General features: G+C 41.5%; 1 protein-coding gene across 1 annotated transcript in view; it reads left to right on the forward strand.

The window, feature by feature from the left end:
- The window catches only part of zfpm1 (zinc finger protein, FOG family member 1), a 100,043-nt gene that overhangs the window by 33,901 nt on the left and 51,046 nt on the right, over positions 1-15,096 (forward strand). The window contains exon 2 of the mRNA XM_070973097.1: positions 11,722-11,868. Coding sequence (XP_070829198.1) covers positions 11,722-11,868 — 147 coding nt within the window. The remainder of the gene's footprint in view (positions 1-11,721; positions 11,869-15,096) is intronic.

A 15,096-nucleotide genomic window follows, 5' to 3' on the forward strand; every position in this document is an offset into this window, starting at 1 on the left:
ATGTGTGTCCACAGAAACCAGTTCTTTTGACCTCTCTTTGATCCATGAAACCCTTATTTTAACTCTTTGAAATTCTGCAATATGTGATTACATTGCACTGATAATTCTCTATATGTGTGTGCGCACCATTCTCGTGCGAGCGTGTCGGTTCCCACTGGTCACGGTACTTATCAGCAGAGTATCACCACAGTTTGCTACAGTTTCCAGAGGAGTCGTGGAATTGTTCAGCAGTGGGAACCCTGCTGTGCATGTATTTGTATGTATCAACATTGTATCCCTTCTCCACTTCTGGCCTTGCCTGGCTGTTGGGTTTTTGGAGCAGGGACGGGGTGGGGGGCGGCGGTGGGGGGGAGTAGTGGTGGTGGTTGTAGATAGAGAGGGATTCAATAAGTAGTTGAATCAACCTCTCCTCCCCCTGTGGATCTTAGGACGGTGGGAAAGTTCAAATCTGCTGCTATTTTCTATCTTTTATCAGTCGGGCTTATCGGCTGGCTTTCTCGTCTGCATGCCTGGCTTCAATAGTCCAGGGTCTCAGTTCAGGCTGCGTGGTAACTGCTCTCTGTGTCCCTCCCTCCAAACGTCTCCCTTCGCTTTCTTTTTTTTTTTTGCTTTTTGAGACACCACCTGTTCTTACCCCCTTTTTTCCGCCTCTGCATTTTATCATTACTAGTCCTTTAAAAAACAAAGAGCATGTTTGGTATCAGTGTTTAATTTTTTAGAGGATTTTGGACATACAGACTGTTAAGAAAAGCAGGTACAGATCAGTTTATCCTGTGGATCTTACTGTGTCTGCGATGCTTGACCTCCCTCTCGCTCCTCTCCTGACATTCGCACATCTAATCAGTAAATTAAGGATTTATTTTGACCAAACCAGAGGTGGTGATTGTTAGAACAGTGGCCAGACTAAATAAGATGGATTTGGGGAAAGTTATTTTGTATCTGCAGAGTTTGAATGAAGCGTGTTTAATGATGATCTGCGAGGTAAAATGACAGTTTTTGTCCATGGGGTCTTGTGACTTTGAGGTATATATATATCCACATGTATATGCCTTTTTTCAGTGGCTTCCATGTCATGTGACTCACCTGTTGTCACATTGGAAAGCTCTTCTCCTTCATCGTTCTTTTCTTCACATTTTCCGCCAGGCTCTGTGCCATTTGGTTTTATCAAAGAAATAAAGCCAGGAGAGTGAAATGTGCACAGGAAGATTGCACAATCTGCAGCAGAGGTTCTTTTTTTTCATGTTGATTCCTGTGGCAAAATAAACACATTTGTCACAGCCTTTTGCTTTTCTTGGTACAAAATTCAAATTCCTGTGGACACTTTTCGCCGTGCATACCACACATGTCTGCGTCCACCTTTGTCTCAGAACAATCCAGGGAAAACTCTGCGTCAGTGTACAGTGAGACATCTGTCACATGCATTATACATACATGCAGGCGGATTTCTTGTAACAACGAAGCCAGATGAGCTTGCGTTGCAGTGTTAAGTTCGACACAAAGCATCGTGAAAAACATGTTTTCCACAAATCAGGCTAAATGTTCACAGTTTCTCTTGACTGTACCTCAATACTAAATACTCCAATGTTGCTTGTGGACCTGCAATAGGCGCCAGCCACAATAGCCAATGGAACGTGCTAATGCCAAGTTCAACAGGCCAACCTGTAAAATAAACAGTTAATGCCTCGTAGCACCATTCTCTCTGAATATGTAAGTTAATGTGAAACATGGAGAGCTTGTGCCTCGGTGGCAGTGACATAACATGGGAAACAGAAAAGTGAAAAGTTTGATCGGATTGAATTTAAATGTGTGACATGAAGGCTTTTCTTTTGAGAAATATGAGTGTGGAACGTACACACGCTGTCATTGATTTACAGTCTTATCATAATGCGCACATGTTCATTTTCCATTAGATTTTCAGAGGAACACACCACTCATTTTCACTGTATTCAAACTGTAGACTGCTGTTCCTCTGTGATGTATGTGGGAGTGAGGCGTCCTTGAGGAACATGAAACAGTCAGGCGGGCTGAGTGCGTCTGAAGTGCTGCCAGAGAAGAAACGGTTGTGAAACAGAATACCAGAGGAAAGACTTGATCCAACACATCAAGAGGTTTCTCCGCTCTACGCATTATGCAGGAAATGTATGAGACTCTTCAGTGATATCGTGGTAAATAAAAAGGTGGATGCTTGATTTGACACCAGAAATGTATCATTCAGATACATAGCTAACACCAAATACATCTTTTTCAGTCATACATGTTTGTCCGTTGATTAGTGTACAGTATTCATCATGTTGCCTAGGGTTAGAGGGTTAGGGTTAGGGTACTCCAAAGTGCAGTTCTTGGAGAACAATCCTTGATTACATGGTTACTGTGTACAAGTGAGCTGTACAAAAGAGGCAGAACAGATGTGCTGTTCAAAGATAGAGAGAGGTGACTTGCTATTAGTCAGAAGATGATGATGGGATCTCTCTATTAAAGGTAATGAAATCTCCAAAATGTCATCACACTACATCAGTAATGTGGTTCTGTTTTGACACATTTAGTGTTGTTCCTCGACGGTATCATGATCATTTTCTATTGATTGATGTTGTTTTTTTGTGTTTCCTGGAGACATAGTAAAGGTTTTCAATAGACCCATGCTGAATCCTTTATAGTGTTAAGCTCAGCTGATCCTCCAGAATCTTTGAACAAATTTCCTTTGGATTTTTTTTTCACTGCACTGACTCCTTTTGACTCACTGGTTGTTACTGTAAAGTCCATCTCGCCGCCATTTTGCCAAAGAAATCCCTGACCCCATGCTACTTTACAAAAAAAAAAAAAAATTATCCCAGTGAGTTCCACACATTAATGTATGCCGGTTGTGTTGGGAAAAAGAGAGGTCTCTTATCAAAAAACATCAGAACCAAATTTTATTGGTTACTTAGAAAAAGTGACTGCATTACACTGGTTGTCCTGCAGAGGGCACCGACAACTATATTTTTCAACCATAAAATGCAAGAAGAAGAATTTCATCAGTTCTTCGGGATTTCTTACTTTGTTGTTTTGAAATGAAAATAGTCCCCAACAAATTTCCTCGTCTGAATAGCACTAAAGACTATAGTGCCCAGCTGTTTTCGGAAAGTACTGAACTTTTTTTGAAAACTGTACTTAGAAGAATTCTGTCTTCATTAGCCGGTGGGCTTGGGAATGAGAGTCCCAGTCAGGGTACTAATAATGTAGTAATGACGACTGAGTACTTGTGGGTCTGAGCGTCAACATGCTAAAGGACGTCACAGGTGGTGTGATCCCAGTGGGATGGTCTCCATTTGACTACATGAAGTTTCAGCAGTAATCACAATAAATCAAAGAGGTTTTAATAGCTAATAAATAATAGGAGCCACTTGTGTCACTTCAGAACCCTTTGACAAAGGTGTGTGTGTGTGTGTGTGTGTGTGTGTGTGTGTGTGTGTGTGTGTGTGTGTGTGTGTGTGTGTGTGTGTGTGTGTGTGTGTGTGTGTGTGTGTAGTCCACTCTATTTGTGAGTGTGTACAGTATTCGTGGAGCAGCAGTTGTAACACAGTGGGACTGCTATCAGCTCCGGAGCAACATGGTGTTCCAACATGGAAAGCAGCAGCAGGGAGATTTATTTCAGTGGACGTGCTGGTGAATCGTCCTCCTGAGAGGCGCCGGACTATCAGATAGGCCCGCCGAGAAGAGGCTGCTGATCCTCTCCTCTAGGGCTAGTTTTTCTCTCCGGGGGGCATGAAGGATACCCCGCCACTGGACCGTCCATCATGGTCAGTGCTGATGCAAGGCACTGTTGCTATCCGTGGCGCTATAGGGGCAATATCACTGCTATCTCTCTACCTGCCCTCCTCATGCCCAAGAAGGAAATATCTCCTCACAGGAGGAAGAGGGAAACTAATTGTTGCCCCTGCATGGTGTCAAGTCTCTCTCATTCTGTTGCGATTACACTCCATCTGCTGGCCAGGTCTATCGCTGTCTATCTCTCCGTCTCTGTCTCTATGTCTCTCTCCCAAGGTTCAGCCAGTGTCCCACCCCGCCGTCTCCCCAGGACCTTTATCAGGGAGACGGCTCTGCTCATTAAGGAGTTAATTTTCTCACTCCTATCTCTGATTAGTATAGTCAACCTAAAGCACTGTGAATTCTTTAAATTTTCTTCCTTGTTATCAAAAAAGGAGAGGGAGAAAAAAAAGATGGGAATGGGGGGATATTTAATCGGTTAAGTAGTCTTCCTGGGGAACTAGATTTCTCCCTCCCTCTCTTTTCTTCTCTTCCCAGCAATGTAAAGAAATCTCTCTGAAAGCCGGCCCAACTCAGTAATTCAGTTTTTAAAGCATGAGGATGGAGGGAAGGGGAAGGAGGGAGGAGGTGGTGGAGGAGGAGGAGGGGTCGGGGAGGGGGCGTGGAGGGGGGGTTGGTGGTGGTGGTGGCAGGAGAGGGAGGGAAGAGAGAAGGAGAGAAAAAAAAACGACTTGATGAAATTCCGCTATCAGCTCCGAACCAATATGCAAAATATCTCGCTGGAAATCAAATAGCTATTATGTTTTCATTTCCACGTCGGCGTATTTGCTTAATGAAGAGGAGACAGATCAGACCGGCAGAGAGAGTCTGCAGGAGCCGATAACCGCCAACGGCTCCCAGCTATCCGCACAGAGTGACGCTCCCAGTCACTACGTTTTTTCACTGAAAAAAAAAAAGAAAAAGGGATGGAGGGGAGGGAGAGAAAGAGAGAGGGAGGAAGGTGATGGAGTGTAGAGAGAGACCATGAGTGATATTGAAAGGGGACAGAGAAGAAGAAAGAGAGGTGGTGGTGGTGGTGGTGGTGGTGGTGGTGATGGCGGCGGCGGAGGCAGAGGCGGCGGCGGCGGTTGTGGGGGGATAAGAGGGGATGAGGAACGGAGAGATAATGACAGAAAGAGAGGAGGAAGCGAGAATATAAAGGAGAGACTGCAGGTTGGAATGGAGAGAGATGAGGGATGAGAGACGAGATGGAGACTGAGAGAATGTTTTTTTCACTGGCAGACGTACAGAGCTGAGAAAACAGGGTCCTTCAAGTCGAGAAATGCCTTGAATTCTTTTAACTCGAGGCCTTTAAAGGTGTTGAAGACAATGACTGTAAGGACTTAATGTCAGAAATGACTTTTAAAGGTCTTAAACGTGATGCCGTTCAACGTCTAAATGCAGCTCGATCAATCCGGCGGAAACACGCTGTCATATGTTTGCGCTGCGTTTGTGTGTTTTCAGGCCTTTGATGTTTGATGTCTTGCTGCGTTTAAGTGCATCAGCCCACCTGTTTATCATTGCAGGGTAATCAGGCATTATCATTAGGCTTGCAGTATATATGTAGCTACCCTTTTCCTTTTTTCTCTGGGCACTCCCCTCTTATTTATTCAATCTTTAGTCTGCCCATTTCTTCACACTGTCGGTGAGCGCTTTTTATTTCTTGCAGCCATGGCAGCAAACCTGCTGCAGCTTGGAATTACAATGTTCCTCTGTGACGCCAAAACATGGTCTGGACACTGTTTTACACGATGGCTGTTGCTGTCACATAGTTTTACACAACGTTTGGAGGTTTGATTTTAGTTCAGGTGATGTGTGAGAGAGACTGCTGGTTGGGTTTGAATTGATGCTGCCAATAGTCAAATTAGCTGACATTCGAATAGAAAGTCTAAGATAATAAAATTCAGTTCTTCTAATTATAAGAAGTAAGGCTGAGAGATGAATCAGATTTTATTTTCAGTTACAATTTTGGCTTCTAGCGATTGTGAAATCATATCATATCATTTTTTACATTTGTTTTTTAGTTGAAATGTGCTTTAAGTTCAAAGACATTAACACTAAAAAGACATGTTAAAATTATCTTGATGTCAAATAGTTGTGATTATGGTTTTTGCCAAAATCGAGCACTCCTATTCAGAACACTATTAATCATGTAATCTTTACACGTGCAATATTTGTGTGACACACCTAAGGTGCAGGCCAGTGTTGAGATGAGAGGTGTTGGTGTATAGTGGAGGCTTCTCCCCCAGGCATCAACATCAACCTAACCCACAGTTTGTGAGGCTGGGGCAGAAGTACATGCACAAAATAAAAGCCCACATTTCTGTCAACTGTTTGCACAAATAGCACAATGCCGACTTTTCAAGAAGGAGGTTGAATGAATGATGATGAACGGGAATGAATGTCGATCAGACGTAGCTGTGGAACACACGTCCTTACATTAATCGAGTACGCACGGCTGCATGTAAACAGGAATATTAGTGGAACGTTCATGTACGTACTGTGATGCATTGGCAAGGTATGCACTGGTTATTGATTTCACCTGAAGTGGGTGTATTTGTGCTGGTGGGTCATGATAGCCTTCGAGGGAGAAGCCTACATGGAACAAAATGTTAGTTACGTACCATAACTCTGGATTCTCTGAGTAATGGCACAGTCCTTCAAGCTATGGGCATCACAGGTTCTTCTAACAAGTAGAAGAAAAAGCTGTTTGTGGGACACTCCCAGTCCAACAAGGTGAGACTAGAGTGGTCAGGACATGCTCTCCTGAAAATGTCTACCTAGAATCACTTTAGAGGCTCAGCATTTGGCAAACGAAGTGTCCCTCTGAGCATTATTTTTCATATTGATGTCATGGGAATGTCATCTGCTCTAGACATGGATACTAAGAGATCAGCAGTATTAATTTCTCCTCCATTTTCCTTGTTCTCCATTTGTACATAAAGGATGTGGCCATTGGTCTTGGTGGTGTTAGTCCCTGTAATGTTTTCAAGGACAATAACCAGTACCATTGGAATTTTATTCTGAAAATCCACTGTAGGGCAACATTTCTGTGCTAGTTGTTGATTGATTTGCAGATTGATAGAAAATGTATAAAAGCAATTTTGACTTTTGATTAATTGTCCAAGTAATTTATAAGAAGAATAAGCTAAATGTCAATTTTTCAGAAGCTGCTGCTTGTCTCTGTGTTTTATGCCACTCTTAATTGAATATCTCTGAGATTTAACTGTTTGATGCCAAAGCAAGTCATTTGAAGAGTCTTGTCTTTTGCTCTGGGAAGTGATGGGCATTCACCAGTATTTTCTGCTATTTTATAAACAAATGATTTGATCTGTGATATTAAGAAATGCTAAATAGAGCCATGTTAGATCTGTGCTTAAAAAAAAAAAAAAGAACAGATGCCCACATGAAGTCTGACAGTTTCTTCTTCTTATTGTCTCATTAACTACCTGATCTGCACATACTAGTAGGGTGATTCAGCCAATTAGGCACAGCTGTGCTGAATGTAGGAACTACTTCATGTGGTTCCTCTTTGGGTAAATAATGTGAGTTATAAACTAGCAGCATGAGAGGAACTATCTGTGATGTAATATTTTGTTTTAATGGTGCAAATGGAGAATTTAATAGACTGTTTAAAGTCTGGCTACATTTAAATCTACAGGAATTTCAAACTTGCACCGTCCACCCCTACAGATTAGTTTCAGAACACCTGAGAGATGTTGCAGAGGATTGATAAACGTTGATTAGTCTGCAGGCCTAAATAGCTGAGTGCTATCCTCATCCCGACAACCACTATGCGACACCTATCGCACCCCACTGCAATCTGGGAACTTTATCATCATCACATTAGATGCGAAGATGTGCGGGAGGGTCAATAAGTCCCAGGGATTTCAGACCTGTCGAAAAAATGTATTGCTTTAATTGAGTTTGTCATCCCCAGAGTATTGGGTCGTTAGCAGCTCAGATCCTAAAGGCTGAGGAGAAAAAGCTGATTTTTATTGAAGCTGAATATAACGGATCGATATCGTGGGCTGTGCGGATGGTTCCTCTTGTGTGAGGGCTGATGGTAAGGAACGGTGGCCATGAAGCCGTGATAAGCTATGCAGCGCTGAGGAAAATGTGTAAAGTGCAAAGTTGATTAAAAGTATTTCCTCAGTGGAGGGTAATTCTCTTCACTCTGATCAATAAGTGGCCCCTCTCCAGTGCGTGGCTCTGTGTCAGGTACCTTAGTTTCTCTCGAGAGAGTTGAGAGATTGATTATCACACATCCTCCTCTCCTTCCCATCCTCTCCTCCTTTCTTTCTCTAAATATCCTCTTTTAATGTTTCTCTTCACAAGTCTGTGATTTTCTGATACAAGTGTGCCTCTCTCTCCCTCTACTTCTCTTGCTTTCAGGTCTAATGTATTTTTTGTGCGGCGGGTTATTAGCGTGAGAGCGGCGAGGCTTGCGTCTGTTTAATCAGGCTTGTTGAGCATGCAGGTTTGATGTGTGTTGTCTCTGTGTTTAATCAGCGAGCTGCTCGCTGCAGGTTTGATGTGGACGGAGAGTTAATAAAGCAGTATCTTTGGTGCCTTCATCAGCTGCAGCACTTTGTTCTGCCTCTCCTCGCTCCTCCAAGACAGACAGCTGCAGTCTCTGCGCTGGAGCTCAAGTACTCGTGTACTGCCACATCTGCCTCGGTCTCATCTTGGTGGCGGACTGGATTCAGCAGAGACTCGTGAATTTAATTCAAGACCACTCTATCATTATGTATATATTCCCCTGACATGTTAGTTGAGGAATTTTTAGACAATCGCGGTCAGGTCATTCAATTAGATGCCCCTGGTCCAGGTCGTGGTCTTGAGCCTGGTTGCACCAAAGTCTGGTTATCGCGCCTCAGTCCTGTTTGAATACCAGTAGAAATCTGTCCATTATGGCTCCAAGTAACGGTTTGTTTCATGTCTTGAATAATCTCTCAATATGGGCTTCATTTAATATAAGAAAATACTGAAAATGGTCATCAAACTTTCTGCCCAGTACCCAAGATGATGGTTATCAGTTGGCTTGTTTTGTTAGACATTCAGTTAATCACATAAAAACAAGAAATTCTCACCACTGCGATGCTGGAACCTGTGAGTATTTGGCTTTTTTAGTTAGAAATGACCACAACAGTGTATTGATTATTCAGTGATTATACAGTAATAGACTAGAATTTGTTTCTGCTGCAGTTGTTAGTTTCCATAAAGAGTTTTTTGTTTCAAGACATGCATCGAGTAAAACATGCCACACATTATCCAGTTAATACTTTATGTTAATACTCTTTGAATACTGAAGGTATCAAAAGTTGAAATCTCAACAAACAAACAAAAGAAAAGAAAACTGAATTTGTTTGTTCACGCTGTTCTTGTGTTCTGTGCCTATAAATGACTCCCGAAAGTTTCCACGTTATAAAGACAATTAATCAAAACCGTGAGTCTGTCTCTTTCCAGGAACTGATGTGAAGTAGTCGGAGGATTTTTTATCTTTCAGTATTTCGAATTTTATTCACCCGAGAACGTTTAGTTTGGAAGTATGAATAAATGTAAGCTTTAGGCTTTTTTTCCATGAACAAGATCCTCCTTTTTTAATTCCTAACCTAGAAAGTTCAGTGGTGCTGTTGGATAAGTCTCAACTTAATTGATGTCCCTCCTACAGACATACACATGTAGGCTACAGCTCTTTATTATTTCTCCATCTCTTCAATGAGTTCAGTCCAATTTTCCTGTGGATATCACGCTGTAACAATTAATAAGGCTTTAACTTTTAAACTGGCAAATAGAGTAGAATGTGCCACACTTATCACACGGGCCCCGCTATCCTTTCTGCCAACTATCCGAGACAGGAAGAGAAGTGGAAAGGGAGAATATTTCTCCTTGGATAAAAGAGGGGAGAAAGTGGAGCTGAAACTTTTCCGCGCCATTTGATGTCTGAAAGCAGTGATGCAGCGATTGATTCATTAAACCAGAGCCGTAATGAGGAAAGAAATCATAATTCAAACTTACATTTTAAACAGGAAATATAATTGGAATTTTATACAGAGAAGTCCCTTTGTACAATTATGATTAAAGGAAAATTAATTGTATGAAAATGTCCTCATAGATACTGAAAATTAGATCTAGCAAAGCTCAGGCGACATAGACGTAATTGTAAAAATATTGTGTACAGGATCGATCTTTTTTTTTTCGTCCTCCTCTTCTCTCTCTCTCTTTCTCTCTCTCTTTTTTTTTTTGTTAAGGTCCAAATCTAGCTGTGTTAATTTTATCTGAAATTAGAGTGAACCATGCAGGCGTGGAAGTTGAAATTAGCCTAAAGATGTTTCATTTACAAAGACAGAAACACTTTGTCAGGCGGCGATTGTTTCCCAGCATTATCTCTGCCTGCTTTTAATTGCTTTGGAAGTGAAATTAACAGAATTAGAAAAATTGCCTCTCCCTTTTTATACAAGCTTCTTTATTCATGGGTATTGTTGTGTGCTTTGTATAGATTATAGACTCCTTTTGTTCCAGTATTGTAAATATATACGCCCCCAGTCACGGCTTTAGCTCCGAAACAATCCCTCTGTTCGATCGACACAACCTAATGAAAATTAATTTACAACCTGTCTGGATTGGGGGTGAAAGGCGGGAAATGAAAAAAAAAATCCTGCTTTTCTCTCAGTATTAATTTCACTCTGATTTAGCTATTCAAAAACAATGTGCCCACCCTCCTTGACTTTCCAATACATCATTATTATGTATGTGAGTTGTTTTCTCCCTCAGCAGTCTGCAGCATATTAACCATTTCTGCTTCACTCTAGCACTCCCTAATCCTCTTAAAAGAAACGGTATCCTGAATTAATAATTCTATCATGCTATCCTCTCAGGAGCGGAGAATGAAGGATGTCATCCGATGCAGATGAGCATAATAGAAACTGCCTTTTATAATCAGCAGTCCTTGAAGCACTAATAACTATAACTCAGTCTTGAGATGCAGAAAAACAGCCAATAAATATGACTGCATATCCCAAGGTTTAGAGCTCTTAATGTACCATAAAAGCAGCCTGGTGTGTTCATCTTATAGAAGGAGTATTATTAATGAAGCAATTTAAAAAAGTCACATTAAATCCATATTAACTGACTCCATTTTTTTTTAGGATGTAATCTTCAAACAGGCTAAAATAGATCAAAAGTACTGTATAATTACTATGGTCAGCAGGGATTATGAAACTGTAATTGATACAGATCAGCCCTACACTAATCACTCTTTTAGCTACAATTTTAGGTATACTGTAATTTGGCTTTAAGGTCCCCCTTGGCTTCTTGCTATTAATCTTCTGGATTAGACCGTTCAGCATGTCCAATTCTTGAAACCGTTTTTTGAATGAGTCCAGTTAAAAAAAAAAAAAAGGCAGATCAGGGTGTTTGGGGTATTTTTCCTCCCTGCTGTACAGTACATACAATCATAAGTAGCTTGTTTAACAATCTCACTTCCTTTTATTTTTCACTTCTCCTGCACCAGCCTGTTTAGACTCGATGCCCATGGGAAGGCAATTAAACTCAAATCCGTCTCCTTTTGCAGACCTAAAGTGTAATATTGTTCTGCGATTGTGCCTCTCGAGCTCTGTTCTTCGTGGAGCTCTGTTTTCAGTGATCCTCTTTTTATTCATGTGCACTTTGTGTTCAGGCCACCTGATATAATTGTTATATTTAAACAAAAAAAAGTGCAGTTTGGCGCTGATCAGCTTTTCTCTTCTGAAGCAAACTTGATTTTTCTGTTTGAAATTTGTCTTCATCCATCGTGATGGCAGTGTTTGTGATTCCATCAGAATCAGGTCCAGTTCTTCAGACGTTAAAGGACTCCTCTAAGACCCAACAGGATGTGGATAACACTGACATAAGTGCAAATTCAGTTGTTAATTTTCCCTCCTCTTTCTCCCGCAGGTTCCCTCGGGGATCTTGACGGCGGTGAGGAAAACACACCGGACAACCTCAGCCTGTCAGGAGAAGAGGGAGGGGCCTCGGACCCAGATGATTCAGCAGAAGGCGACAGCTCCAGCCCTCCACCATACACACCACTGTACAACGAAGGTGAGAAGAGGAAGAAAGCCAGATACGAGAGTCAAAAATCCAAATACAACAGCAGATACTGGCACAAGAATTAATAAAAAAAAAAGAATCTGAAGAAGGAAATGAGGAACAGTCGTAGGCCTCCTGTCTGGGCCTGAAGATGAGCTTGATTGTAAAAATATCGTCTATTGAATTTAAAGACCGTCGTAGTACTTCTCATGGAGACTTTGAAGCTCTAAAATTGGATCAGCAAAAAGATAACAACTGCTAAACTGCAATTGGTTCATGGAAAATGAACACTCCCCTGCACTTTCCAACAATTATTTTCATTTTTGATTAATCTGCCAATTATTCTCTTGATTAACTGACTAATCATTTGCTTTATAAAAGGTCAAAAATGGCTTGTTTTGTCTGACCCATAGTCCAAAACCCAAAGATACCCAAAGTTAACTGTCATAGACCACCAGTCAAACCAGCAAATATTCTTATTTGACAAGAAGGATGCAGAATTTTGGGCATTTTTGCTTAAATATTACTTAAACCATTAATCTCTTATCCCTGAAAGTGACTGCTGGGTATTTTTTGTGCTGTATTTTTCTCTGGGTACTAGTGTGGAAATATGTTCCCTCATCTGTGTTAGTGCACTGTTTGGTTAGCGAGAGCTGCGTCACCAAGCTTCATGCTACCCATTTCACAAGGGTTTGAATGAATTTTAACACTGAATTTTGCTGCACAGCTTTCTGAATGTTGCTGCCCGCTTATACTGGAGAGTCCACAGACCTTCACCGAGAGCACTTGTCACTGTTTCACTGTCCAGATGTGACCAAATAACTTGCAGATGTCTGTCACATGCTTTTATAATATGATCAGGAAACCATCAAAATGTTCACCATCCTTGTATTTGTGTGTGCAGTTGTATTATTATACTTAATCACACTGGCTGTAATGACAGCCATGCGCTGACAACATGCAGCACTAAGAACCTCTTATAGCAAACAGCCCAGGTGCTTCGTTTACTGGCAGTTATTAGTGGTTATTACCAAATTTATCTCCTCATCAAGACTTGATGTCTCTCTTTCATCGACTGACGTCTACCGGTTATCTGTCAGGAGACAGTTCATGTTACCCAGAGACAACTAAAAAAGACTGAAGAACCATTATGAGGTTGTAGCTTTCCGCATGCATCACTCTTTTATCTCTATTGTGTCTAAATGAATAAAAAAAAGAAAAAAAATTCTGCGGGTTCAATCTTAGCTCCAGTGAATCTGCTCCCTCATGCACCTCTTATCCCGAGCCTCCCCCTTGTACCGTGTGATAGCAGAGTTTTCAGTCATATTCTTTTGACTTATTCAAGATTTCGCTAGCTGTGTTTTTTTAATCTCAAAAATTCCTGCTCTTGTGAAATTTTGGGGCTGGAAGTGATAAGCGTCTGTTGGTTGGCTTGGTTTGATAAACCCATGGAAATTCTGTCAGGTGCTAATCGAGACGAGATTAGAGATTAGCTATAGGTGTGTGTGTGTGTGTGTGTGTGTGTGTGTGTGTGTGTGTGTGTGTGTTTGAGGTGAGGAGTGGGTTACGTGTGTATTAGATTGTATAAGAAGAAGAAGATGAGAAAACTCAGGCAGACTGAAAACACACACACACACACACACACACACACACACACACACACACACACACACACACACACAAACACACACACGCCCCTCCCCATCACTCTGTTGATTTACTCCTCTCTCTCTCTCTGTTCTCTGGGGTTCCTCGGTTGCCCAGTGCTGCCATTATCAGTTCTCTGTAAGTCAGCCATGTTTGACGAACCTGCTCTTTCAACCTGGGATCAATACCAGGTCTTTATCTGGCCAGCTCTGGCTAATAAAGGCAAGGCCTCTTATCCACCATCTGGAAGAGAGAGAGGGAGAAAGACACACACACAGACACAGACACACACACACACACACAGGCGATAACTGCCCTGATAACTTTAGCAAGAGAAACACATTCGACCAGTAACAGCACCAAGCGCTCTGTTCTCTCCATCACACCCTCCTCAACCTGACAGAGAGAACCAGTATATTAATGCTGATACAATGGATCCACACACACACATGCACACACACACAAGTTTATTGAGGAAGAAGTGTTCAGTACATCTCTCTCTCTCTCTGTTGTGGTGTGTTTTTTCCCTCTCTCTTCTCAGAATTGCTGTACAGTTGCAGCGACCCACACAAAGTGAAGGTCCTTTTTTCATGACAAGCAATCAAACTTATACATGCACTCTTATACATGCACAGGAAACCTGATAAAATCCACTTCTAGGCTGATTAGTCAGTACGTTACCTCCTTTTGTCCTCTAATCATCATGCCCTTGTTTGGGCCAATCAGAATGATTTTTGTAAACCGCCTCTTTTTTTTTTTCATTAGACTCTGATCAGATGATAGAGGAAGACTGTGTGATGCATAAACTGACAAACGGCAGACGTCATAATCTTTTCTGGTATCGTCTTAGTGCTCAAATGATTAGCTGATCCATTGATTAGTTGATCGGTGGAAAGTTTTGCCAATTGTTTAATGAATCAAGGAAAAACAACAAATATTGAGTGTCTTCTTTCCTTTTTTTTATGGCATTATAGATTGAAGAGATGTGTGTTTGGACTGCTAGAAGATGTGATAGCCTTTTTTTTTTTTAGTTTTTATGCCTTTTTATCACAGACAGTAGACAGATGACAGGAAACGAGGAAGAGAGCGATGCAACAAAAGTCCCAGGCCTGACTTGAAGCGGGGACATGCCGCTCGTGGTTGGCATGGGTGCCCTTGTGATGGGTGATGTTTTTCACAATTTTTGCAATGTTTTGTAGGTTAAACGATTAATCACGTCCACTTTGGGCTTGATGCAGGTTTTTTTCATAGAGGAAAACATTAATCGAGTCATAGAAGAAATAACCAGCAGAGGAAGTAGCTGCAGCTCTGGTATGCAGGGGTGAGGCGAGAAATTCTGGGGCGCTACCCATCATGTCGTCCCGTCAGCGGGAGGGTTCAACAAAATAGTTCTAATAGTTCAGTTGGTTTACTTAACAGAGACAGTGTATAATGATAAATGATGTCATATATGATGCAGAATTATCTAAAAGGATATTTTTTATCTCTACAGATGATACTTATTGTCCATGAAGGCAATGCAAAGACATGGAGTACATAGCATTGGCTCCATCTTTTTGTTGGAGTGATGGCTTCCTGTCATTCAGACACACA

The sequence above is a fragment of the Chaetodon trifascialis genome, chromosome 10 (assembly GCF_039877785.1).
Source record: "Chaetodon trifascialis isolate fChaTrf1 chromosome 10, fChaTrf1.hap1, whole genome shotgun sequence".
Classification (NCBI taxonomy): Eukaryota; Metazoa; Chordata; class Actinopteri; order Chaetodontiformes; family Chaetodontidae; genus Chaetodon; species Chaetodon trifascialis.